The sequence below is a fragment of the Mustelus asterias genome, chromosome 20 (assembly GCF_964213995.1).
Source record: "Mustelus asterias chromosome 20, sMusAst1.hap1.1, whole genome shotgun sequence".
In the NCBI taxonomy this organism is placed as follows: Eukaryota; Metazoa; Chordata; class Chondrichthyes; order Carcharhiniformes; family Triakidae; genus Mustelus; species Mustelus asterias.
In genome coordinates, this window is record NC_135820.1 from 22,065,752 (window position 1) to 22,092,443 (window position 26,692).

At 47.0% G+C, this 26,692-nt stretch overlaps 1 protein-coding gene across 2 annotated transcripts in view; it reads left to right on the top strand.

Annotated features, from left to right (window-relative positions):
• The window catches only part of ttll9 (tubulin tyrosine ligase-like family, member 9), a 120,816-nt gene that overhangs the window by 84,398 nt on the left and 9,726 nt on the right, over nucleotides 1–26,692 (top strand). For both annotated transcript variants that reach the window (XM_078236335.1, XM_078236336.1), the window contains 4 exons: nucleotides 8,250–8,308; nucleotides 9,181–9,377; nucleotides 19,159–19,272; nucleotides 25,831–25,949. In XM_078236335.1, coding sequence (XP_078092461.1) covers nucleotides 8,250–8,308; nucleotides 9,181–9,377; nucleotides 19,159–19,272; nucleotides 25,831–25,949 — 489 coding nt within the window. The remainder of the gene's footprint in view (nucleotides 1–8,249; nucleotides 8,309–9,180; nucleotides 9,378–19,158; nucleotides 19,273–25,830; nucleotides 25,950–26,692) is intronic.

Sequence of the window (26,692 nt, forward strand, 5' to 3'; positions counted from 1 at the left end):
GAGATGATGGCATCTGTGTTGATGATCCGGCACGTCTTGCAGAGGTTGCTGTGGCAGGGTTGTGTGGTGTCTTGGTCACTGTTCTCCTGAAGGCTGGGTAGTTTGCTGCGGACAATGGTCTGTTTGAGGTTGTGCGGTTGTTTGAAGGCAAGAAGTGGGGGTGTGGGGATGGCCTTGGCGAGATGTTCGTCTTCATCAATGACATGTTGAAGGCTCCGGAGGAGATGCCGTAGCTTCTCCGCTCCGGGGAAGTACTGGACAACGAAGGGTACTCTGTCCACTGTGTCCCGTGTTTGTCTTCTGAGGAGGTCGGTGCGGTTTTTCGCTGTGGCGTGTTGGAACTGTTGATCAATGAGTCTAGCGCCATATCCTGTTCTTATGAGGGCATCTTTCAGCGTCTGGAGGTGTCTGTTGCGATCCTCCTCATCTGAGCAGATCCTGTGTATACGGAGGGCTTGTCCGTAGGGGATGGCTTCTTTAACGTGTTTAGGGTGGAAGCTGGAGAAGTGGAGCATCGTGAGGTTATCCGTGGGCTTGCGGTACAGTGAGGTGCTGAGGTGACCGTCCTTAATGGAGATGCGTGTGTCCAAGAATGCAACCGATTCCGGAGAGTAGTCTATGGTGAGCCTGATGGTGGGATGGAACTTGTTGATGTCATCATAGAGTTGTTTCAGTGATTGTTCACCATGCGTCCAAAGGAAGAAAATGTCATCGATGTATCTAGTGTATAGCATCGGTTGAAGGTCCCGTGCGGTGAAGAAGTCTTGTTCGAACCTGTGCATGAAGATGTTGGCATATTGAGGTGCAAATTTGGTCCCCATGGCTGTTCCGTGTGTCTGGATGAAGAACTGGTTGTTGAAGGTGAAGATATTGTGGTCCAGGATGAAGCGGATGAGATGTAAAATTGCTTCTGGAAACTGGCAGTTGTTGGCGCTGAGCACTGAGGCCGTTGCAGCAATGCCATCGTCATGGGGGATGCTGGTGTAGAGTGCTGAGACATCCATTGTGACGAGGAGCGCTCCTGGTTCAACTGCTCCATGTGTGCCGAGTTTCTGTAGGAAGTCCGTCGTGTCGCGACAAAAGCTGGGGGTTCTTTGTACAATGGGTTTCAGGATGCCCTCGACATAGCCGGAGAGGTTCTCGCACAGGGTCCCATTGCCCGATACGATGGGACGGCCGGGTGTGTTTGCCTTGTGTATCTTCGGGAGGCAGTAGAGATCTCCAACGCGGGGAGTACGTGGGATGAGAGCACGGAGGGTGTTCTGAAGGTCCGGATCAAAGGTCTTGATCAGAGTGTTGAGTTGACGGGTGTGTTCTTTGGTCGGATCTGCAGGTAACTGTCTGTAGTGTTCCTCGTTGTTGAGTTGTCGGTACACTTCTTTGCAGTAATCCGTTCTGTTCAGTATGACGATGGCCCCTCCTTTGTCTGCTGGTTTGATGACAATGTTGCGGTTGGTCTTGAGAGCGTGGATGGCGTTACGTTGTGCTTGGGTGATGTTCGGGGCTGTCTTGTGAGTGCGGCTGATGAATTTGGTGTTGACGCACCTCCTGACGGCTTGGGCATACATGTCAAGTCGAGGGCAGCGGCCTTCCGGAGGAGTCCAATTCGACTCTTTCCTCTTCGGATGCACTGCGGATCTCTCTGTCGGCTGTTCCGGTTCATTGGCTGTCTCATTGTGTTCGTTGTTGGCCTCTTGGGGTTTGTGGAAGAACTCCCTCAGCCTCATTCGCCTGATGAATTCCTCTGTGTCTGCTGCGAGACTGATGGGGTCTATTTTGGTGGTGGGGCAAAAATTAAGCCCTCGGCTGAGAACTTCGATTTCATCTGGTTGAAGTGTGTAGTCGGACAAGTTGACAATGGACTTCCCTGCAGTGGTACTGTTTTCTACTGTGGTACCGGGGGAGGCTTGGTTGCTGCTGGTGGTGATGCCGAGTTTCTCAAGTTTCCTGTTCTTGGTGTGCATGTAGATGGTGTAGTTCCTTTGTCTCGTCTGCTTGGCAGAGTTTCGCAGCTGGTCTGCGTCCTGAGCGCAAGTTGAGAATATGGATTCCATCTTGGTTTCCAGGCTGCGGCGTTTGCTGTAGAGTTGGTGTATGAGGTGGTGGAGGAGGGTGAGAGAGGTGCGACGGCAAAGTCTCTCAGCGTAGTCTGTGTTATAGGTTGACCTGAGTGGGTTCGTGATCTGTAGTCCTATCGGTATCTTGTCTGCTTTCTTGCATCTTTGTAGAAACTTGATGTCTGTGTCGATATGCGCGATCTTCTTGGCGATCCTCTCCACTTGGAGCCGGCAGTTTGCGGTGTCGATGGTAGTCATGATGTGGAGATGCCGGCGTTGGACTGGGGTAAACACTGTAAGAAGTTTAACAACACCAGGTTAAAGTCCAACAGGTTTATTTGGTAGCAAAAGCCACACAAGCTTTCGAGGCTCTAAGCCCCTTCTTCAGGTGAGTGGGAATTCTGTTCACAAACAGAACTTATAAAGACACAGACTCAATTTACATGAATAATGGTTGGAATGCGAATACTTACAACTAATCCAATCTTTAAGAAACAAAACAATGGGAGTGGAGAGAGCATCAAGACAGGCTAAAAAGATGTGTATTGTCTCCAGACAAGACAGCCAGTGAAACTCTGCAGGTCCACGCAACTGTGGGAGTTACAAATAGTGTGACATGAACCCAATATCCCGGTTGAGGCCGTCCTTGTGTGTGCGGAACTTGGCTATCAGTTTCTGCTCAGCGACTCTGCGCTGTCGTGTGTCGCGAAAGCCGCCTTGGAGAACGCTTACCCGAATATCAGAGGCCGAATGCCCGTGACCGCTGAAGTGCTCCCCAACAGGAAGAGAACAGTCTTGCCTGGTGATTGTCGAGCGGTGTTCATTCATCCGTTGTCGCAGCGTCTGCATAGTTTCCCCAATGTACCATGCCTCGGGACATCCTTTCTTGCAGCGTATCAGGTAGACAACGTTGGCCGAGTTGCAAGAGTATGTACCGTGTACCTGGTGGATGGTGTTCTCACGTGAGATGATGGCATCTGTGTTGATGATCCGGCACGTCTTGCAGAGGTTGCTGTGGCAGGGTTGTGTGGTGTCTTGGTCACTGTTCTCCTGAAGGCTGGGTAGTTTGCTGCGGACAATGGTCTGTTTGAGGTTGTGCGGTTGTTTGAAGGCAAGAAGTGGGGGTGTGGGGATGGCCTTGGCGAGATGTTCGTCTTCATCAATGACATGTTGAAGGCTCCGGAGGAGATGCCGTAGCTTCTCCGCTCCGGGGAAGTACTGGACAACGAAGGGTACTCTGTCCACTGTGTCCCGTGTTTGTCTTCTGAGGAGGTCGGTGCGGTTTTTCGCTGTGGCGTGTTGGAACTGTTGATCAATGAGTCTAGCGCCATATCCTGTTCTTATGAGGGCATCTTTCAGCGTCTGGAGGTGTCTGTTGCGATCCTCCTCATCTGAGCAGATCCTGTGTATACGGAGGGCTTGTCCGTAGGGGATGGCTTCTTTAAGGTGTTTAGGGTGGAAGCTGGAGAAGTGGAGCATCGTGAGGTTATCCGTGGGCTTGCGGTACAGTGAGGTGCTGAGGTGACCGTCCTTAATGGAGATGCGTGTGTCCAAGAATGCAACCGTAGCATCTGCATGGTTTCCCCAATGTACCATGCAATGTACCATGCATTGGAGAAATGCAGACACTATGACAACGGATGAATGAACACCGCTCGACAATCACCAGGCAAGACTGTTCTCTTCCTGTTGGGGAGCACTTCAGCGGTCACGGGCATTCGGCCTCTGATCTTCACATAAGCGTTCTCCAAGGCGGCCTTCACGATACACGACCGCAGAGTCGCTGAGCAGAAACTGATAGCCAAGTTCCGCACATATGAGGACGGCCTCAACCGGGATCTTGGGTTCATGTCACACTATCTGTAACCCCCACAGCTTACCTGGACTTGCAGAATCTCATTGGCCGTCCTGTCTGGAGATAATACACATCTCTTTAACCTGTGCTTAATACTCTCTCCACTCACATTGTTTGTACCTTTAAGACTTGATTATCTGTAAAGACTGCATTCCAACCATTATTCTGTAAATTGAGTTTGTGTCTCTGTATGCCCTGTTTGAGAGCAGATTTCCACTCCACCCGATGAAGGGGCAGCGTCCGAAAGCTAGTGGCATTTGCTACCAAATAAACCTGTTGGACTTTAACCTGGTGTTGTTAAACTTCTTTTTGTGTTAACCCAATGTAATACAGTAACCTCTGTGTAACTCACTGAAAGCATAGTAAGAAGTCTCACAACATCAAGTTAAAATCCAAAATGATTATGTTAGATAGATTAGCCGTGGTAAATGTGTGGATTTGTTTCGGAGATTCGGTGCCGTCTCCTTGAAGTAAATGGCCTCCTGCACCTTAGGGATGCTATGGTCCGATAATTACAATGAGCAACAGAGGTTACTGTGGGTTACAGTGATTTACACACGGGTCACCGTGGGTTACAGTGAGTTACACAGAGGTTACTGTGTTACAGTGAATTATGATGTGGAGATGCCAGCGTTGGACTGGGGTAAACACAGTAAGAAGTCTCACAACACCAAGTTAAAGTCCAACAGGTTTATTTTTCAGCACTAGCTTTCGGAGTCTCAGGCTCCTTCATCAGGTGAGTGAGGACTCGTGTTCTCAAACAGGTCATATACAGACACAAACTCAGTTTACAAGATAATGGTGGAATGCGAGTCTTTACAGGTAATCAAGTCTTAAAGGTACAGACAATGTGAGTGGAGAGAGGGTTAAGCACAGGTTAAAGAGATGTGTATTGTCTCCAGCCAGGACAGTTAGTGAGATTTTGCAAGCCCAGGCAAGTCGTAGGACTGCAGGCAAGCCTGAGACTAAGCCAGGCAAGTCGTGGGATTGCAGGCAAGCCTGAGACTCCGAAAGCTAGTGCTGCCAAATAAACCTCCACATCATAACTCACTGTAACACAGTAACCTCTGTGTAACTCACTGTAACCCACGGTGACCCGTGTGTAAATCACTGTAACCCACAGTAACCTCTGTGTGACTAACTGTAACCCACAGTAACCTCTGTTGCTCATTGTAATTATCGGACCATAGCATCCCTAAGGTGCAGGAGGCCATTTACTTCAAGGAGACGGCACCGAATCTCCAAAACAAATCCACACATTTACCACGGCTAATCTATCTAACATAATCATTTTGGGATACGAAAGGACAAAATTAGCACAACCAAACCACCTAACCTGCACATCTTTGGACTGTGGGAGGAAACCGGAGCATCTGGATTAAAGCCACGCAGACACAGTGAGAATGTGCAAACTCCACGCAGACAGTGACTCAAGGCCAGAATTGAACCTAGTTCATAGCACTGTGTGGCATTTATTCACCTTATTCCTCTGTTTTACTTCAATATTCTGGTGCTCAATTTACCTTCAACCTTCCTCATCCATAGAGTCATAGAGGTTTACAGCATGGAAACAGGCCCTTCGGCCCAACTTGTCCATGCCGCCCTTTTTTTTAAAACCCCTAAACTAATCCCAATTGCCCGCATTTGGCCCATATCCCTCTATACCCATCGTATCTATGTAACTGTCTAAATGCTTTTTAAAAGACAAAATTGTACCTGCCTCTACTACTACCTCTGGCAGCTTGTTCCAGACACTCACCACCCTCTGTGTGAAAAAATTGCCCCTCTTGACACTTTTGTATCTCGCCCCTCTCACCTTAAACCTATGCCCTCTCATCTTAGACTCCCCTACCTTTGGGAAAAGATATTGACTATCTAGCTGATCTGTGCCCCTCATTATTTTATAGACCTCTGTAAGATCACCCCTCAGCCTCCTATGCTCCAGAGAAAAATGTCCCAGTCTATCCAGCCTCTCCTTATAACTCAATCCATCAAGTCCCGGTATCATCCTAGTAAATCTTTTCTGCACTCTTTCTAGTTTAATAATATCCTTTCTATAATAGGGTGACCAGAATTGCACACAATATTCCAAGTGCGGCCTTACCAATGTCTTGTACAACTCCAACAAGACATTCAATGTTCTGACTGATGAAACCAAGCATGCCGAATGCCTTCTCCACTCTGTCCACCTGTGACTCGACTTTCAAGGAGCTATGAACCCCTAGATCTCTTTGTTCTATAACTCTCCCCAACGCCCTAGCATTAACTGAGTAAGTCCTGCCCTGGTTCAATCTACCAAAATGCATCACCTCGCATTTGTCTAAATTAAACTCCATCTGCCATTCATCAGCCCACTGACCCAATTGATCAAGATCCCGTTGCAATTGGAGATAACTTTCTTCACTGTCCACTATGCCACCAATCTTAGTGTCATCTGCAAACTTACTAACCATGCCTCCTATATTCTCATCCAAATCATTAATATAAATGACAAATAACAGTGGACCCAGCACTGATCCCTGAGGCACACCGCTGGTTACAGGCCTCCAGTTTGAAAAAAAACCCTCTACAACCACCCTCTGGCTTCTGTCAAGAAGTGGAGATGCCGTTCTGTGTCGATATGCGCGATCTTCTTGGAGATCCTCTCCACTTGGAGCCGGCAGTTTGCGGTGTCGATGGTAATCATGATGTGGAGATGCTGTGATGCATCTCACCTGATGATGTGGAGACCTGGCTGGCTGTAGGATTCGCATTCTAATCAGTATTCTGCAGCTTGATATTGTCTGTTTGACTGTTTGAGAGCACATTTCCACTCTGTCTGACGAAGGAGCAGTGCTCCGAAAGCTTATGGTATTTGCTACCAAATAAACCTGTTGGACTTTAACCTGGTGTTGTGAGACTTCTTACCACATTCTGACAAGAAGCCAATATGGTATCCATTTAGATACCTCACCCTGGATCCCTTGAGATTTAATCTTATACAACAACCTACCATACGGTACCTTGTCAAAGGCCTTGCTAAAGTCCATGTAGACAACATCAACTGCACTGCCCTCATCTACCTTCTTGGTTACCCCTTCAAAAAACTCAATCAAATTTGTGAGTCTAATGTGACTCTAAATTTGTGACTCTAATGGAGCTTCCCATGGGAACATTGTCCCAGTCCTGTTGACCCTTCTGCATAAGTGTCTCCTACTCCTGGAATGTTCAGTCCTCCATGATAGTCTGCATTGACTCCAGCTGCAGCTCAGGTTCAGGAATCCTGGACTTCACTCTTGCAGCACCGTTCTGCACAGTCCAAAGATGTGCGGGTTAGGTTGATTGGCCAGGTTAAAAAAAAAATTGTCCCTGAAATGTGTAGTTAGAGGGATTAGCGGGTAAATATGTGGGGGTAGGGCCTGGGTGGGATTGTGGTCGGTGCAGACTCGATGGGCCGAATGGCCTCCTGCACTGTATGGTTTCTATGTTCTATGTGTCCTGAGATTCCGACTTGGCACAGGAATCACAAATATCAGGTCTCCGCTGCCCTAACACAATCTTAACAAAATGATTCCCTCTTTTAGAATCTCATTAGTATGTGATAAAAATGATGATTTAATCTCCAATCTTGGTGCCTGTTTCTCCTTCTCTCAGGCATTTCAGTTTCCAGCTAAGGATAGTCTGGCAATTGCCTAGGAATTTCAAGCTTCTTCTAGGATATTGCCCTGTGCTGGGAACAATCCGAAAATGTGATATAAATTGCAAATTTCAGGTGGTTCCAACTGGGTTAAAGAAAAGGCAAAATACTGCAGAAGCTGGAATCTGAAACAAAAACAGAAAATGCTGGAAAATCTCAGCAGGTCTGACAGCACCTGTGGAGAGAGAACAGAACCAATGGAGAGTTACCCAGCCTCGAAACATTGGTTTTATTCTCTCTGCACAGATACTGTCAGACCTGCTGAGATTTTCCAGCATTTGCTGTTGAGGTTAAAACAATAGTTACCCAGAGAAAAATTGGGAGAACTGAAACCACTTCTAGCTTCTGGGTACTATAGCGCTGACCCACTCAAACCTGCCACAGGGCTCCTCCACTGGTAATTATGGGCCACCATTTTATGTGAGATCACAAAACAATTTTGGACAAGGAAGGTAACTCAGGCCTTGTAGAGAGACCCGAATATTTCTACATTGTCGAAACTAAATATCTCTAAACTTTTGTCTCCACCACTCGAACCGGGAATGAATTTGACAGATTGAGTACAAGTATTTCTGCAGTTAACTGAAGCGGTTGATGTTCATGAAGGCATTGCTGTTTATACTATGGCCCCATTTTCTTCCATAACAAGTTCCTTATGCAGTTATACATCTAACAAATGTGGCAGTGCAGAAAACCGCGCCTGACTACGATCCAGAAAAGGTAAAAAACGTTAATCAATGAAATGGGAAATCTGGTCCTAGGACAGGGAAGGAGGGCATTAATGGGAGCACACTAATGTGGGGTTACATAGAGGGGGGAAAACCTGAGGGGAGGGCACTGATGGGGGGGGGGAAACTGATGTCAGGGGGACACACTGATGTGGCGCGGGCACACTGTGGGGAACACACTGATGGGGGCACACTGATGGGGGCGGGAGCTCACCAATGTGAGGGGGCACAGTGATGTGGGAGCCCACTGATGTGGAGCACACTGATGTGGAGGGGACACTGATGTGGGACACATTGATGTGGAGGGGACATTGATGGGGGGCACACTGATGAGGGGGGACACACTGATGTGGGGGGTTCACACTGATGGGGGGCACACTGATGGGGGGGCTGGCACACCGATGGGGGCACTGATGGGACGGGGGGGCACTGATGTGGGGGGCACGCTGATGTGGGGGGCACACTGATGGGAGGGGGCACTGATGTGGGGGTGCACACTGATCTGGGGAGTAGCTCACTGATGTGGGGGGCACACTGATGGGGGGGACACTGATGTGGGGGGACACTGATGGGACGGGTGCACTGATGTGGGGGTGCACACTGATGTGGGAGGCACACTGGGGGGGCACACTGGGGGGCACAGTGATGGGAAGGGGCACTGATGTGGGGGCATACTAATGTGGGGGGGCATGATGATGGGAGGGGGGCACACTGATGTTGATCAGTGAAGAATGTGTGTAACACTGTGTGACACTGATATACTGAGACACATTGAGGCTGTGTTATATACCGTATCTCACTGTGATACATACATGAAACTGTAATATACTGTGATACTCTATACAACACTGCACTCTCTTGTAGGGCTGCAAGTGGTTGATGCAACATCTGCGACAGTACCTGACCGCAAAACATGGCACTGAGGCCGTGGAAATGCTCTTTAAAGACATGGACAATATCTTCATCAAAAGTTTGCAGAGCGTCCAAACAGTGATCATTAATGACAAGCACTGCTTTGAATTGTATGGATACGACATTCTGATCGACAAGAGCCTGAAACCGTGAGGACACTGAGTGTGTGCTGCTGTGTGAATCTAATCTGGTGTGACTGTGTTATTAGTCGTATATGTGTGTAACTGTTGGTGTTGTTTCCATCTGTTTCCCTGTATCTGTGCGTGTATAAATATTGTGTGGTTTTGTATGACTTGTTATTGAGGAGTTGGTGATGTCGTGGTGATCCACTGACTTTCAATCCTGAAGCCCAGACTAATGCCCTAATTCAAAGACAGCTGGTGGAATTTAAATCCAAATTTGGAATACAAAGTTAACCATGAGTAATTGTTGCCATCTAAACTAGTTTAAACTAGATAGGTCGGGGGGAGGGGATCAAAATGAGGTGACTGAGAGTGAGGAAGGTAGCTCGCAAACAGAGAAGGGTTATAGGCAGTGCAAGAGGGCGGATGGACAGGGAATAGAGAAGGGGAGAGCTCAGACCAAAGGATTGAGATGTGTTTACTTTAATGCCAGGAGTATAGTGAATAAAGGGGATGAGCTCAGAGCGTGGATCGATGCCTGGAAGTATGATGTGGTGGCCATTACGGAGACTTGGATGTCTCAGGGACAGGACTGGATACTCCAGGTGCCGGGATTCAGATGTTTCAGGAAGGACAGGGAGGGAGGCAAGAGAGGGGGTGGAGTGGCACTGCTGATCAGGGATAGTGTCACAGCTGTAGAGAAGGTGTATGCTGTGGAGGGACTGTCCACCGAGTCTCTGTGGGTGGAAGTTCAGAGTGGGAAGGGGCCGGTCACTTTGCTGGGAGTTTTCTATCGGCCGCCCAATAGTAACAGGGAGGTGGAGGAGCAGATAGGGAAACAGATCCTGGAGAGATGCAGTAATAGCAGAGTTGTTGTGATGGGAGACTTTAATTTCCCAAACATAGACTGGAATATCCCTAGGGTAAGGGGATTGGATGGGGAAGAGTTCGTTAGGTGTGTTCAGGAAGGTTTCCTGACACAGCATGTGGACAAGCCTACAAGAGGAGAGGCTGTACTTGATCTGATACGGACCAATGAACCTGGACAGGTGACAGATCTCTCAGTGGGAGAGCATCTTGGGGATAGCGATCATAACTCTATCTCCTTTAGGTTTGCATTGGAAAAAGAGAGGATCAGGCAAGCTAGGAAAGTGTTTATTTGGAGTAAGGGGAAATATGAAGACATTAGACAGCAAATTAGAGGAGTAAATTGGAAGGAGGTATTCTCGGGGAAATGTACTGAAGAGAGGTGGCAGTTTTTCAAGGAATGTCTGTCTAGAGTTCTACAAGACAACGTTGCGAGCAGACAGGGAGGTGTTGGTCGGTTAAAGGAACCGTGGTGCACGAAAGCTGTGCGGGACCTAGTCGAGAAGAAAAGGAAAGCGTACAAAAGGCTCAGAGAGCTTGGCGAAGATAGGGATTTAGAAGAGTATACGGCTTGTAGGAAGGGACTAAAGAAGGAAATTAGGAGAGCCAGAAGGGGTCACGAGAAGGCCCTGGCAGGTAGGATTAAGGAGAACCCTAAGGCGTTCTATAAATATGTGAAGAGTAAAAGGATGAGACGTGAAGGAATAGCCTATAAAAGGTGAAGGCGGGAAAGTCTGTACGGAACCAATAGAAATGGCAGAGGTGCTTAATGAGTATTTTGCCTCGGTTTTCACAGAGGAGAAAGAGCTGGGTGGATGTACTGCAGGCGTGCGGTGGACTGAAAGGATTGAGTATGTGGACTTTAAGAAAGAGGTTGTGCTGGAATCTTTGAATGGCATCAAGATAGATAAGTCGCCGGGTCCGGATGGGATGTACCCCAGGTTACTGTGGGAGGCGAGGGAAGAGATTGCAGAGCCTCTGGCGATGATCTTTGCGTCGTCGTTGGAGACGGGAGAGGTGCCGGAGGATTGGAGGATTGCGGATGTGGTTCCTATTTTCAAGAAGGGGAATAGGGATAGCCCGGGTAATTACCGACTGGTGAGTTTAACCTCAGTGGTTGGTAAACTGATGGAGAAGATCCTGAGGGACAGGATATATGAGCATTTAGAGAGGTTTAGTATGCTCAAGAATACTCAGCATGGCTTTGTCAAGGGCAGATCGTGCTTTAAGAGCCTGGTGGAGTTCTTCGAAAATGTGACTAAACACATTGACGAAGGGAAGGCGGTAGATGTGGTTTATATGGATTTTAGCAAGGCGTTCGATAAGGTCCCCCATGCAAGGCTTCTGGAAAAAGTGAGAGGGCATGGGATCCAAGGGGCTGCTGCCCTGTGGATCCAGAACTGGCTTGCCCAAAGGAGGCAGAGAGTGGGTATAGATGGGTCTTTTTCTAAATGGAGGTTGGTCACCAGTGGTGTGCCCCAGGGATCTGTTCTGGGACCCTTGCTGTTTGCCATTTTCATAAATGACCTGGATGAGGAAGCGGAGGGATGGGTTGGTAAGTTTGCCGACGACACGAAGGTTGGTGGGGTTGTGGATAGTCCGGAGGGATGTCAGAAGTTACAGAGGGACATAGATAGAATGCAAGACTGGGCGGAGAAGTGGCAGATGGACTTCAACCCAGATAAATGCGTCGTGGTCCATTTTGGTAGGTCAAATGGGATGAAGGAGTACAATATAAAGGGAAAGACTCTTAGTACTGTAGAGGATCAGAAGGACCTTGGGGTCCGAGTCCATAGGACTCTGAAATCGGCCCCGCAGGTGGAGGAGGTGGTTAAGAAGGCGTATGATGTGCTGGCCTTTATCAATCGAGGGATTGAGTTTAGGAGTCCGGGGATAATGATGCAGCTATATAAGACCCTCGTCAGACCCCACTTGGAGTACTGTGCTCAGTTCTGGTCGCCTCACTATAGGAAGGATGTGGAAAAGATTGAAAGGGTGCAGAGGAGATTTACAAGGATGTTGCCTGGATTGAGTGGCATGCCTTATGAGGATAGGCTGAGGGAGCTCAGTCTTTTCCCCTTGGAGAGACGAAGGATGAGGGGAGACCTAATAGAGGTGTATAAGATGTTGAGAGGCATAGATCGGGTGGACTCTCAGAGTCTTTTTCCCAGGGTGGAAATGTCTGCTACGAGAGGACACAGGTTTAAGGTGCTGGGGGTTAGGTACAGGGGAGATGTTAGGGGTAAGTTTTTCACACAGAGGGTGGTGGGCAAGTGGAATCGGCTGCCGTCAGTGGTGTTGGAGGCGAACTCAATAGGGTCTTTTAAGAGACTCCTGGATGAGTACATGGGACTTAATAGGATGGAGGGTTATAGGTAGGTCTAGAAGGTAGGGATGTGTTCGGCACAACTTGTGGTCCGAAGGGCCTGTTTGTGCTGTAGTTTTTCTATGTTCTGTTCAAAACTATCATTGATTGTTTTTAAAAATAAAGCATTTGGCTTGCTAATGTTCATAGATCATAGAATCCTACAGTGCAGAAGGAGGCCATTTGGCCTATTGAGTCTGCACCGACCACAATCCCACCCAGGCTCTATCCACATAATCTCATGCATTTACCCTAGTTAGTCCCCCTGACACTAAGGGACAATTTAGTTTGGCCAATCCACCTCGCTCGCTCATCTTTGGACTCACCTAGTTCCTTACCAGGTTTGTCCTACATGTGACACGAGACTCAATGGTTGATTCTTAACTGCCCTATGAAATGACCCAGAAAGCAACTCAGTTCAAGGGCAATAAATCTCATCCCGTGAAAAGAAATGAAGAAATACGAGTAGTAAATTGAGTGCCCATTGTGGCTCAGCTGGGTCACAAGTTTCTCAGTTCAAAGTTAAGGTTGACAATCCAGTGCACTGAGAGCTGAACTCTCTGGCGGAATGGCAAAAGTCTGCCCAACGTCTCTGCTTTTAAACACAAAAATCAAACAGGAAAGTTGAATCTACCACAGCTATAAAAAGAAATTAGAATTCGTACATGATGAACGAAAGTGGCTTATAAAGTGCCAGTGAAAGTAGCAAGTCCGTGGGTTGAGAGCAATTCAGAATGCAGCAAAGGAGGACAAAAAACTGATAACGGGAAAAAAGAATAAGAATTATAAGTGAGCAAGAAACATAAAGCTTCGTTAGGTATTTGAAAAGGAAAAGATTAACAAGGACAAAGGTGGGTTCATTACAGGCACAGACAGGAGAATTTGTAATTGAGAATAGGGAAATAAAGTAAAGTTTACTTATTAGTCACAAGTAGGCTTACATCAACACTGCAATGAAGTTACTGTGAAAATCCCCTGGTCACCACACTCCGGCACTTGTTCAGGTACACTGAGGGAGAATTTAGCATGGCCAATGCACCTAACCAGCATGTCTTTGGACTGTGGGAGGAAACCAGAGCACCCAGAGGAAGTTCATGCAGACACGTGGAGAATGTGCAAACTCCGCACAGACAGTGACCCAAGCCGGGAATCGAACCTGGGTCCTTGGCACTGTGAGGCAGCAGTGCTAACCACTGTCACCATAGTGGAGAAACTAAACAGTTACTTTGTGCCTGTCTTCATGGAGGAAAAATAGAAAATCTTCCAGAAATATGAGGGAACTAAGGGGCTTGTGAAAATGAGGAACTGAAAAAAGTTAGTATTAATAGATGTAGCACTCAAAAAATTAATTGGATTGAAGGTCGATAAATCCTCAGGACAGATGAGTTACATCCCAGAGTTTTGAACTTTTTTTTATTTGTTCAAGGGATGTGGGCGTCTCTGGCTAGATGACCATTCATTGCCCATCCCTAGGCAGCTATAGTGATAGAGGGTGCATTGGTGATTATCTTTCCAAATTCTATGGATTCTGGAAAGGTTCCTGCAGACTGGAAAGTAACAAATGTAACTCCATTGTTTAATGGAGAGCGAGATGAAAATAGAGAACTACACACCTGTTAGTTTGCCGTCAGAGGATCTGATAACTGGACATTTAGAAAAGAATATTATAATGTGGATTTATAATAGAGAAGTCATGATTTACAAACTAGAAAACAGAGAGTAGGAATAAACGGATCATTCTCAGGGTGACAGCCTGTAATTAGTGGGATATCGCAAGTCATAGAGTCATGCTGCCCTTTTTTTTTAAACCCCTAAGCTAGTCCCAATTGCCCCGCATTTGGCCCATATCCCTCTATACCCATCTTACTCATGTAACTGGCTAAACGCTTTTTAAAAGACAAAATTATACCCGCCTCTACTACTACTTCTGGCAGCTTGTTCCAGACACTCACCACCCACTGTGTGAAAAAATTGTCCCTCTGGACACTTTCGTATCTCTCACCTTAAACCTATGCCCTCTAGTTTTAGACTCCCCGACCTTTGGGAAAAGATATTGACTTTCTAGCTGATCTTGCCCCTCATTATTTTATAGACCTCTATAAGATCACCCCTCAGCCTTCAACCCTCCAGAGAAAAAAGTCCCAGTCTATCAAGCCTCTCCTAAAAACTCAAACCATCAAGTCCCGGTATCATCCTAGTAAATCTCTTCTGCACTCTTTAGAGTTTAATAATATCCTTTCTATAATAGGGTGACCAGAACTGTACACAGTATTCCAAGTGTGGCCTTACCAATGTCTTGTACAACTTCAACAAGACGTCCAACTCCTGTATTCAATGTTCTGACCAATGCATGCAGAATGCCTTTTTCACCACTCTGTCCACCTATGACTCCACTTTCAAACAGCTCTGAACCTGTACCCTAGATCTCTTTGTTCTGTAACTCTCCCCAACGCCCTACCATTAACTGAGTAAGTCCTGCCCTGGTTCAATCTACCAAAATGCATCACCTCGCGTTTATCTAAATTAAACTCCATCTGCCATTCATCAGCCCACTGGCCCAATTGATCAAAATCTCGTTGCAATCAGAGATAACCTTCTTCACTGTCCACTATGCCATCAAGCTTGGTGTCACCTTCAAACATACTAACCATGCCTCCTATATTCTCATCCAAATCATTAATATAAATGACAAATAACAGTGGACCCAGCACCGATCCCTGAGACACATCGCTGGTCACAGGTTTCCAGATTGAAAAACAACCCTCTCCAACCACCCTCTATCTTCTGTCATGAAGTGGAGACGCCAGCGTTGGACTGGGGTAAGCACAGTAAGAAGTCTCACAACACCAGGTTAAAGTCCAACAGGTTTATTTGGTAGCGCAAGCCACTAGCTTTCAGGGCGCTGCTCCTTCATCAGGTGAGCATTCCAATTAAGACTTAATTACTTGTAAAGACTCGCATTCCAACCATTATTTTGTAAATTGAGTTTGTGTCTTTATATGCCCTGAATGTGAATAGAACTCCCACTCACCTGATGAAGGAGCAGCGCCCTGAAAGCTAGTGGTTTATGCTACCAAATAAACCTGTTGGACTTTAACCTGGTGTTGTGAGACTTCTTATTCTGTCATGAAGCCAGTTTTGTATCCATTTAGCTACCTCACTCTGGATCCTGTGAGATTTAACCTTATGCAACAACCTACCATGCAGTACCTTGTCAAAGGCCTTGCTAAAGTACATGTAGACAACATCAACTGCACTGCCCTCATCTACCTTCTTGGTTATCCTTTCAAAAAACTCAATCAAATTTATGAGACGTGATTTTCCACTCACAAAGCCGTGCTGACTGTCCCTAATCAGTCCTTGCGTCTCTAAATGCCTGTAGATTTTGTCTCTCAAAATACCTTCCAACAACTTACCCATTACAGATGTGAGGCTCACCAGCCTGTAGTTTCCAGGCTTTTCCCTGCAGCCCTTTTTAAATAAAGGCACAACATTTGCCACCCTCCAATCTTCAGGCACCTCACCTGTGACTATCAATGATTCAAATATCTCTGCTCGGGGACCTGCAATTTTCTCCCTCGCCTCCCACAATGTCCTGGGATACACGTCATCAGGTCCCGGGGATTTATCTACCTTGATGCGCTTTAAGACTTCCAGCACCTCCTTCTCTGTAGTATGTACACTCCTCAAGACATCACTATTTATGTCCCCAGGTTCCCTAACATCCATGCTTTTCTCAACAGTAAATACAAAGAACAAAGAACAATACAGCACAGGAACAGGCCCTTCGGCCCTCCAAGCCCGCGCCGCTCCCCGGTCCAGGATTGAATCCTGAATCCAGGATCCCCGCCCAATTTTCCAGCCTATCTACATACCAATATCCTATCCACCGAGCTGTCCCTCACAGCTACGATGCTTTTGCTATAGGCAGTTTGCGGCGGAGCGGAGGGCGGTGAGGGAGAGGTGGGCGCCGGCCGGGGGAGAGGGGCAGTCAGCGGGTGTTTACTCGACTTTGAGGGGATTTAAGAGGGAGTTTGTGCTGGGGAGAGACGATATATAATGTCTAGAATGAAGGGGAATGTTTTTAGAAAGGATTTGTCCGGGCGGTGAGTGGTGATTAGTGATGATTAGTGCGAGGCCCAAGCTATTCACAATCTATATCAATAATTCGGAAGTCGGGACTAAATGTAATATTTCCAAATTTGTTGATGATACAAAAGATGGAAACTAGTGAGATGCAAGGAAAATGCAAGGAGGCAAGGGCGGGGGTCCTCCATTGAAAGCTTCTTCAGACTGGAGGCACCCTTTCTTCATGGACCGGACACCTCTAACCCTCCTCCCTACCCCTAGTCTACTCCCAACAGCGAGATCCCCCCTCCACCCTCAAGTCCCCAGTGTTAAGGTGCCAGATCAGAAACCCCAAGTTAGATTATGAAGCCAGGCTAGACCCCAACAATTCTCCTATTTTGGCATTAGTGTGAGGAAAGGATGCTTCATCTCAAGAGTAATTCCACTGACAAATTAGGGATCTTTTGTCAAAACAAGTTATTCACAACACAGTTTAAGTATAATTCTAGCAATATGAAACATTGAACAATCTTTTAAACATGAAAAGAAACAACTCTTAACTTCTAACTTATCACCATGCATTTACAATTAAGTAATATTTATGTTATAGACCAAACCCCATTGGAATGATTAGTATACTGGTGAATGATAAGCTGAATGTTGAAATTTATGTTAAGTTTCTTTAGTATTATTAAGTTTTATTACGATTATGTTCTGTCACTCGTGGACCTGCCCACTTTTCCACCTATTGAGGCCCTTACTTGCTGAATTAAGAGCTTAATTGTGTCTCTGCTGCCATGTCATGATTGGCGGTCAAATGTGGACGAAAATCCAACTCTGGTGAAAAGTAGGGAAAAGTGGAGGGTGCCTCTTTGGGGAGGTTGCCTGTATGCATCGGCACCCCCTCCCCAGAGATGCTGCCCCAGCTTTGTGCCTCACCACCCCCCCCGGCCCCCCCACCAACCACCCATCAAAAACTGTCTCCACCCCCATACCCCTCCCTTGGGGGCCTAATCCTTCCTTGTGCAATATCTCACCCCCCCCACCCCCCCCCCCCCTCATCACCAAAACCCAGCCCTATATGTTTGTTAGTAAGGGTGAGAATGACTATACAGTGAAGGAGCATTGGTCTGAATTGACTGTCTATAAGAGTCTGATTGTTCTGTCCGGTGGTCAGTGTCCTATGGCATTGGACAGTCACCAGCTGAGTATCATGGACTTTGTGCTTCACACCCTGCCCTTTGCGTTTGATAAGGTTCCCCATGGTCGGCTCATGAAGAAAGTAAGGTGGTGTGGGATAGAGGGAAATTTGGCCGATTGGATAAGTAACTGGCTATCTCATAGAAGGCAGAGGGTGGTGGATGGAAAATTTTCAGACTGGAGACCAGTTACCAGCGGTGTACCACAGGGATCAGTGCTGGGTCCTCTGCTATTTGTGATTTTTATCAATGACTTGGAGGAAGGGGCTAAAGGATGGGTCAGTAAATTTGCTGAGACACCAAGATTGGTGGAGTAGTGGATGAGGTGGAGGGCTGTTGTAGGCTGCAAAGAGACATTGATAGGATGCAGAGCTGGGCCGAAAAATGGCAGATGGAGTTTAACACTGATAAGTGCGAGGTGATTCATTTTGGTAGGACAAATTTGGATGCGGATTACAGGATCAACGGCAGGGTTCTGAGGAACGTGGAGGAACAGAGAGATCTTGGGGTTCATATCCACAGATCTCTGAAGGTTGCCACTCAAGTAGATAGAGCTGTGAAGAAGGCCTATAGTGTGTTAGCGTTTATTAACATGGGGTTTGAGTTTAAGAGCCGTGGGGTTATGCTGCAACTGTACAGGACCTTGGTGAGACCACATTTGGAATATTGTGTGCAGTTCTGGTCACCTCACTATAAGAAGGATGTGGATGCATTGGAGAGAGTGCAGAGGAGATTTACCGGGATGCTGCCTGGTTTGGAGGGTAGGTCTTATGAAGAAAGGTTGAGGGAGCTAGGGCTTTTCTCTTTAGAGCGGAGGAGGATGAGAGGCGATTTAATAGAGGTTTATAAGATGATGAGAGGGATAGATAGAGTGGACGTTCAGAGACTATTTCCTCGGGTGAATGTAGCTGTTACTAGGGGGCATAACTATAAGGTTCATGGTGGGAGATATAGGAGGGATGTCTGAGGTAGGTTCTTTACTCAGAGAGTGGTTGGGGTGTGGAATGGACTGCCTGCTGTGATAGTGGAGTCGGACACTTTAGGAACTTTCAAGCGGTTATCGGATAGGCACATGGAGCACACCAGAATGATAGGGAGTGGGATAGCTTGATCTTGGTTTTGGTCAAAGCTCGGCACAACATTGAGGGCTGAAGGGCCTGTATTGTGCTGTACTGTTCTATGTTCTATGTTCTATTGGATAGCTCTGACTCCTTTCCCTGCTCTGCTCTGCCAATGTCCCTTGTGTTACATGTATCTCCTCCCTATAGCCAATCTGACAAACAGCTTTAATGTCGTTCTGATTCTTCAGGTGGCTTTTGGAGGTGAATGCTTCCCCTTCACTGATAGCTAGCAGCCAGGAAGATTACGAGCTGAAGTGCCGTTTGCTGGAGGATACAGTGCATGTTGTAGACATGGAAGGAAGGTGAGTGATGGAAGACTTTGCATTTATATCAAGTCTCCCAAGTCCTCAGATTATTCTAAAATACTTCCTAGCTGATGAATCATTCTTCTGGAGTTGTAGACAGATGGAGTGGCCAGTTTGCACGCAGCAATGACTGTGTTGCCCATCCTTGGTTTGCTCGGCCGTTTAAGAGTCAAATACATTACTGTGGCTCTGAAATCACGTGTAGGCCAGGCCAGGTAAGGATAGCAGATTTCCTTCTCTGAAGGATGGAATGAACGTCAAAAGTGGTTTTTACAACAATCATCACCATTACTGAGGCTCGCTTTATATTTCATGTTTATTGATGGAATTGAAATTCCACCAGCTGCCATGGTGGGAATTGAATCCATGACCCAGAGCATTAACCTGGCCCTCTGGAATACTTGTTCAATGACATTATCACTGTGCCACCATCTCCCCCTAAGTCGGGGAGGTGGGCCAGAACACAAGTCTTGAAAATCTTCAAAATAAAACATACTTTTTCAACACCCAGATGATCCAGAAGGTGGAACTTTCCAACAATTCAGCACTCTCTTAGTACTACACAGGAGTGTCAGAAGCTATTACATCAAGCTTGTGATGTGTAATATAGGAACAGGGATGAACTAATTGTCGAGAAATGCTAAGGAAATGTTATCGGTCGCAGTGTTCTTAGACCTTCACATTTCCCCAATTTTAAATATGCAAACCTGTAAGCTGTTAAATGTAATGATTAGTTATGCAGTTCTTGAGATTATGGAAGGGACGGAGTTGAATACAACACTATATAATGACATGAAAATGCCTCAAGCATATTCAGTTTCCAAAATGGAAATAAGGGATTGAGCCTCCCAAATGTGGAGCATGAACAGTAAACAGCCTTTTTTCTGTTTATGAGATTTGGACATTGCTGGCTAAGGCAGCATTTATTGTCCATCCCTAATTGCCCTTTAGATGGTAGTGAGCTGCCTTCTTAAACCATTGAAGTTCCTGAGGTGTAGGTACACCCATGGTGGTGTTAGGGAGGGACTTCCAGGATTTTGACCTACCGACAGTGAAGGAACAGCCGATATATTTCCAAGTCAAGAAGGTGAGTGACTTGGAGGAGAACTTGCAGGTGGTGGTGTTCCCAGGTGTCTGCTGCTCTTGTCTTTCTAGGTTGGGGCGTTTGTGCATTTGAAAGATGCTATCGAAGGATCTGGATTGAGGAATCATGTCTGGTTCCTGGCCTTCAAGTAAAATGGATAAAGTGACTCTGAGGTTTTCTACCAAGCATCTGCACAGCCTTTGTTACTCATCAAATAAGATTGCGGATTACATAAAAAAGGAGCTCCCTCACAGGAGCCATTTAGCAGTTCCACAGAACAAAGAACAATACAGCACAGGAACAATCCCTTCGGCCCTCCAAGCCTGCACCGATCATGTGTTCCTAACTAGGCTATCCGCTTGTATCCCTCTATTCCCAGTCTGTTCATGTGGCTATCTAGATAAGTCTTAAGTGATCCTAGCGTTACTGCCTCAACCACCTTGGTTGGTAGTGCATTCCAGGCCCCCACCACGCTCTGTGTAAATTACGTCCCCCGCATATCCGTATTGAACCTTGCCGCCCTTACCTTGAACTTGTGACCCCTTGTGTTTGTCATTTCTGACCTGGGAAAAAGCTTCCAACTGTTCACCCTATCTATGCCCTTCATAATTTTATAAACTTCTATTAGGTCGCCCCTCAACCTCTGTCTTTCCAGGGAGAACAACCCTAGTTTACTCAATCTCACCTCGTAGCTAATACCCTCCATACCAGGCAACATCCTGGTAAACCTTTTCTGCACTCTCTCCAAAGCCTCAACGTCCTTCTGGTGGTGTGGCGACCAGAACTGGATGCAGTATTCCAGATGTGGCCTAACCAACGTTCTATATAACTGCAACATCATATGCCAACTTTTAAACTCTATGCCCCGTCCAATAAAGGCAAGCATGCCATATGCCTTCTTCACCACCTTTTCCACCTGTGCTACCACCTATAAGGATCTTGCACACCCAGATCTCTCTGTGTGTCTATACTCCGATGGTTCTGCCATTTATTGTATAGCTCCCCCCCGCATTAGATCTACCAAAATGCATCACTTCGCATTTATCTGGATTAAATTCCATCTGCCATTTCTCCGCCCAATTTTCCAGCCTATCTATATCCTGCTGTATTCTCTGACAATGTTCATCACTATCTGCAACTCCAGCAATCTTTGTGTCGTCCGCAAACTTACTAATCAGACCAGCTACATCTTCTTCCAAATCATTTATATATATCTCAAACAGCAGAGGTCCCAGTACAGAGCCCTGCGGAACACCTCTAATGTGGAGATGTGGAGAACACCTCTAATCACAGACCTCCAATCAGAAGAAGACCCCTCCACTGCTACCCTCTGTCTTCTATGGCCAAGCCAGTTCTGTACCCATCTAGCTAGTTCACCTTTGATCCCGTGAGATTTAACCTTTTGCACCAGCCTGCCATGAGGGGCCTTGTCAAATGCTTTACTAAAATCCATATAGACGACATCCACGGCCCTGCCCTCATCAATCATTTTTGTCACCTCCTCAAAAAACTCAACCAAATTTGTGAGGCATGACCTCCCTCGTACAAAACCATGTTGTGTATTGCTAATGAGACTATTCAGTTCTAAATGTGTATAGATCTTATCTCTAAGAATCTTCTCCAAAAATTTCCCTTCCAGAGACATCAAGCTCACTGGCCTATAATTACCCGGGTTATCCTTGCTACCCTTCTTAAATAACAGGACCACATTTGCTATCCTCCAATCCTCTGGGACCTCACCTGTGTCCAATGAAGAAACAAAGATTTCAGTTAGAGGCCCAGCAATGTCATCTCTTGTCTCTCTCAGTAATCTAGGACAGATGCCATCTGGCCCTGGGGATTTGTCTACCTCAATGCTTCCTAAAACACCGAACACTTCCTCCCTTGTAATTGCGATTTGTTCGAACGGGTCTACACACAGGGGCGGCACGGTAGCACAGTGGTTAGCACTGCTGCTTCACAGCTCCAGGGTCCCGGGTTCAATTCCCGGCTTGGGTCACTGTCTGTGTGGAGTTTGCACATTCTCCTCGTGTCTGCGTGGGTTTCCTCCGGGTGCTCGGGTTTCCTCCCACAGTCCAAAGATGTGCGGGTTAGGTTAATTGGCCAGGTTAAATTGCCCCTTAGTGTCCCGGGATGCGTAGGTTAGAGGGATTAGCGGGTAAATATGTAGGGATATGGGGATAGGGCCTGGGTGGATTCGTGGTCGGTGCAGACTCGATGGGCCGAATGGCCTCTTTCTGCACTGTAGGGTTTTTATGATTCTATGATTTCTATCCCTCTAAGACACTGCCAATCAATGTGTCCCTCTCCTTTGTGAATACTGATACAAAGTATTCGTTTAGGATCTCACCTACTTCCTCGGGTTCTAAGCAAAATTCCCCTCCTTTGTTCTTGAGAGCTCCGACTCTTTCTCTGACAGCCCTCTTGTTCCTAACGTATGTATAAAATGCCTTAATCCTGTCTGCCAAGGACATTTCGTGACCCCTTTTTGCCCTTCTAACTCCCTGTTTCAGTTCTTTTCTACTTTCTCTGTATTCCTCCAGTGCTTCATCTGTTTTTAGCTGCCTGGACCTTATGTATGCCTCTTTTTTCTTTTTGATTAGACCCACAATTTCCCTGGTTATCCACGGCTCTCGAATCCTACCTTTCCTGTCCTTCCTTTTTACAGGCAAATGCCTGTCCTGCACTCCTATCAACTGTTCCTTAAAAGACTCCCACATGCCAGATGTGGATTTACTCTCGAACAGCCTCTCCCAATCAACAGCCACCAAATCCTGCCTAATCCGGCTGTAGTTAGCCTTCCCCCAATTCAGCACCTTACCCATAGGACAACACTCATCCTTTTCCATGACTATCCGAAAGTTTACAGAATTGTGGTCACTGTTCGCCACATGTTCCCCCACTGAATCTTTGATGACCTGACCGGGCTCATTCCCCAGCACTAGGTCCAGTATAGCCCCCTCTCTAGTTGGACCATCAACATATTGTTCCAAAGAACCTTCCTGGACACATTTTACAAACTCCTCCCCGTCCGGACCTCCAGCCCTAAGGGATTTCCAGTCTATATGAGGGAAATTAAAGTCTCCCACTACAACAACCCTATTTTTTCTACACCTGTCCAGAATCTCCTTACATATCCGTTCCTCAACTTCCCGTGGGCTGTTGGGAGGCCTGTAGTATACCCCTAGCACAGTGACTGCGCCCTTCCTGTTTCTGAGCTCTACCCACAGTGTCTCGTTACATGATTCTTCCAAATTGTCCACCCTCTGTACCGCTGTAATATGCTCCCTAACCAGCATTGCTACTCCCCCACCTCTTCTAGCCCCTCCTCTGTCTCGCCTAAAACACTTATACCCCGGAATATTCAGCTGCCAGTCCTGTCCTTTTAACCAAGTCTCTGTCATTGCAACCACATCCAAGTTCCGCGCATGCATTAAGGCTCTAAGTTCATCTGTCTTGCCCGTTACGCTCCTTGCATTGAAGCAGATGCACTCCAGACCTCCAGGCCCACTGAGTTCAGATTGCTCTTCCTCTTAGGTAGCCTTGTCTTGGCCCATGCTCGTCCCCAGTCTCTACGCTTGCTGACCTATTGTTCTGATCCCCACCCCCCTGCCACATTAGTTTAAACCCACCCGAACCACACTAGCAAACCTCCCAGCCAGGATATTGGTGCCCCTCTAGTTCAGGTGTAACCCGTCCTTCTTGTACAGGTCCCATCCTCCCTGGAAGGCTTCCCAGTGATCCACGAATCTGAAACCCTCCCTCCTGCACCAGTTTTTTAGCCACGTGTTCAGTTGCACAATCTCCCTGTTCTTAGCCTCACTAGCACGTGGCACAGGGAGTAATCCAGAGATCGCTACCCTAGAGGTCCTGCTTTTTAGCCTTCTGCCTAACTCCCTAAATTGCTCTTGCAGGACCTCCCTGCTCTTTCTGCCTACATCATTTGTACCAATGTGGACAATGACGTCTGTCTGATTACCCTCCCTTTGTAGGATGCTTTCTACCCGCTCAGAGACATCCAGGACCCTGGCACCAGGGAGGCAGACTACCATCCTCGAGTCTCGTTCGCGCCCACAGAACCGCCTGTCTGTGCCTCTAACTATTGAGTCCCCCACTACTATTGTTCTCCTATTCTCCTCCTTTCCCTTCTGAGCCACAGAGCCCGACTCCGTGCCAGAGACCTGGCCACCGTGGCTTACCCCTGGAAGGTCATCCCCCCCCCCCCCACAGTATCCAAAACGGTATACTTATTTTGGAGGGGAACAACCACAGGGGATCCCTGCACTGACTGCTTCCTCCCCTCCCCTCTCCTGACTGTCACCCAGCTAGCTTAGTTTTTAGGTGTTACCACTCCCCGATAACTGCTATCCATCACCTCTTCTGACTCCCGAATGATCCGAAGTTCATCCAGTTCCAGCTCCAATTCCCTAAGGCGGTCTGTGAGGAGCTGGAGCTGGGTGCACCTCCCACAGGTGAAGTCAGCAGGGTCACTAATGGTGACCCTTACCTCCCACATCCTGCAAGAGGAGCTTTGAACTGCCCTAACTGCCATCCTTTCCACCCAAACTCCCAACTGTCGCCACTCTGTGTTCCCGTTCCTTAAACTGTCGCTGCTCTGTGTTCCCGCTCTTTAAACTGTCGCCGCTCTGTGTTCCCACTCTTTAAACTGTCGCCGCTCTGTGTTCCTGCTCTTTAAACTGTCACTGCTCCGTGTTCCTGCTTTTTAAACTGTCACTGCTCTGTGTTCCTGCTCTTTAAACTGTCGTCGCTCTGTGTTCCTGCTCATAGATTCCACCTCTCCCATTATGATCAATATTATTGCTTTCAGACTGGACCCTAGCTCCAAGACCCAGTTTGAAAAGAATCTAGTGTCCACCAGATGTCCTGACCATTTCCTCCACTCTGCAATGGTATAGCCTCACCTCCTCCTCAAGTACCGTGACAAAAGGCAGCTCAAAACCTGCATTGAGAACCTTGAGCAACACTTAAATGAACAGTTACCAGAGTCTTGGTGAGCCTATAGGGCTGAGTTCTGCTCTGTCGGTGGGGTCGCAGTGGAGTGGGACTAATACCCCCAAGACTGAGTTTAAATACAGCTGGTGAGTGCACTGACACAGGTGCTACCTTCTCTATCAGTGTGGTGAAAGTGTGTGTCTGTTCCTTACTGCTATTTTGGGACCTTAGTCGGCTTTGTAGCGCTTGAGAGAAGTACATCGCATGGCACAAGCCCTCAGCCACAGAATCCCCAATATTCAACCGTTAACTTTCAAGTGAAACTAATTGGTAGAGACTTTGTTAGTGAATCTCAGTCAGGAATGATGCACAGAGAGGAAGCAGGAGAAAAAGGTGATGCAATAAAGACCCTAAAGGGCAGGAGAGAAGTGCTAATGAATTTGTGATGGAACATATTGTCAAAAATGTTCCTACTGCAGAAGAATCTTTATTGATGTGGCATGTACTTCACATGACAGACTGTCTGGGAAGGAGAAACAGATTGGAGGATTTGACCTGATGTGGAATGATGGTCCTGTATACAGTGACGATGGGAACTTCGATGGAGGCATCAATCTCATTGCTAACACTCGCTTAGGTAATAGCACAATGAGATTCTTTCTTCTATTTATTACTGTTTTGTTTTATACTTGTGGAAGGTTTATAAATAACTTTAATAATGTAAGAGCAAAACACTGCGACTACTAGAATCTGACACAAAAACAGAAAACGCTGAAAAATCTCAGCAGGTCTGACAGCATCTGTGGAGAGAAAATAGACATGATGTGGAGATGCCGGCGTTGGACTGGGGTAAACACAGTAAGAAGTCTAACAACACCAGGCTAACGTCCAACAGGTTTATTTGGTAGCAGAATCCACTAGCTTTCAGAGCGTGCTGCTCCTTCGTCAGGTGGAGTGGGAGATGTGCTCACAAACAGGGCATACAGAGACACAAACTCAATTTACAGAATAATGATTGGAATGCTAATCAAGCTAATCAATGCTAATACAGCTAATCAAGTATTAAAGGTACAGACAAGGTGAGTGGAGAGACCATTAAGTACAGGTTAAAGAGATGTGTATTGTCTCCAGACAGGACAGCTAGTGAGATTTTGCAAGTCCAGGCAAGTTGTGGGGGTTACAGATAGTGTGACATGAACCCAAGATCCCGGTTGAGGTCGTCCTCATGTGTGCAGAACCTGGCTATCAGTCTCTGCTCAACGACCCTGCGGTGTCGTGTGTCGTGAAGGCCGCCTTGGAGAACGCTTACCTGAAGATCAGAGACTGAATGTCCGTGACCGCTGAAGTGCTCCCCAACAGGAAGAGAACAGTCTTGCCTGG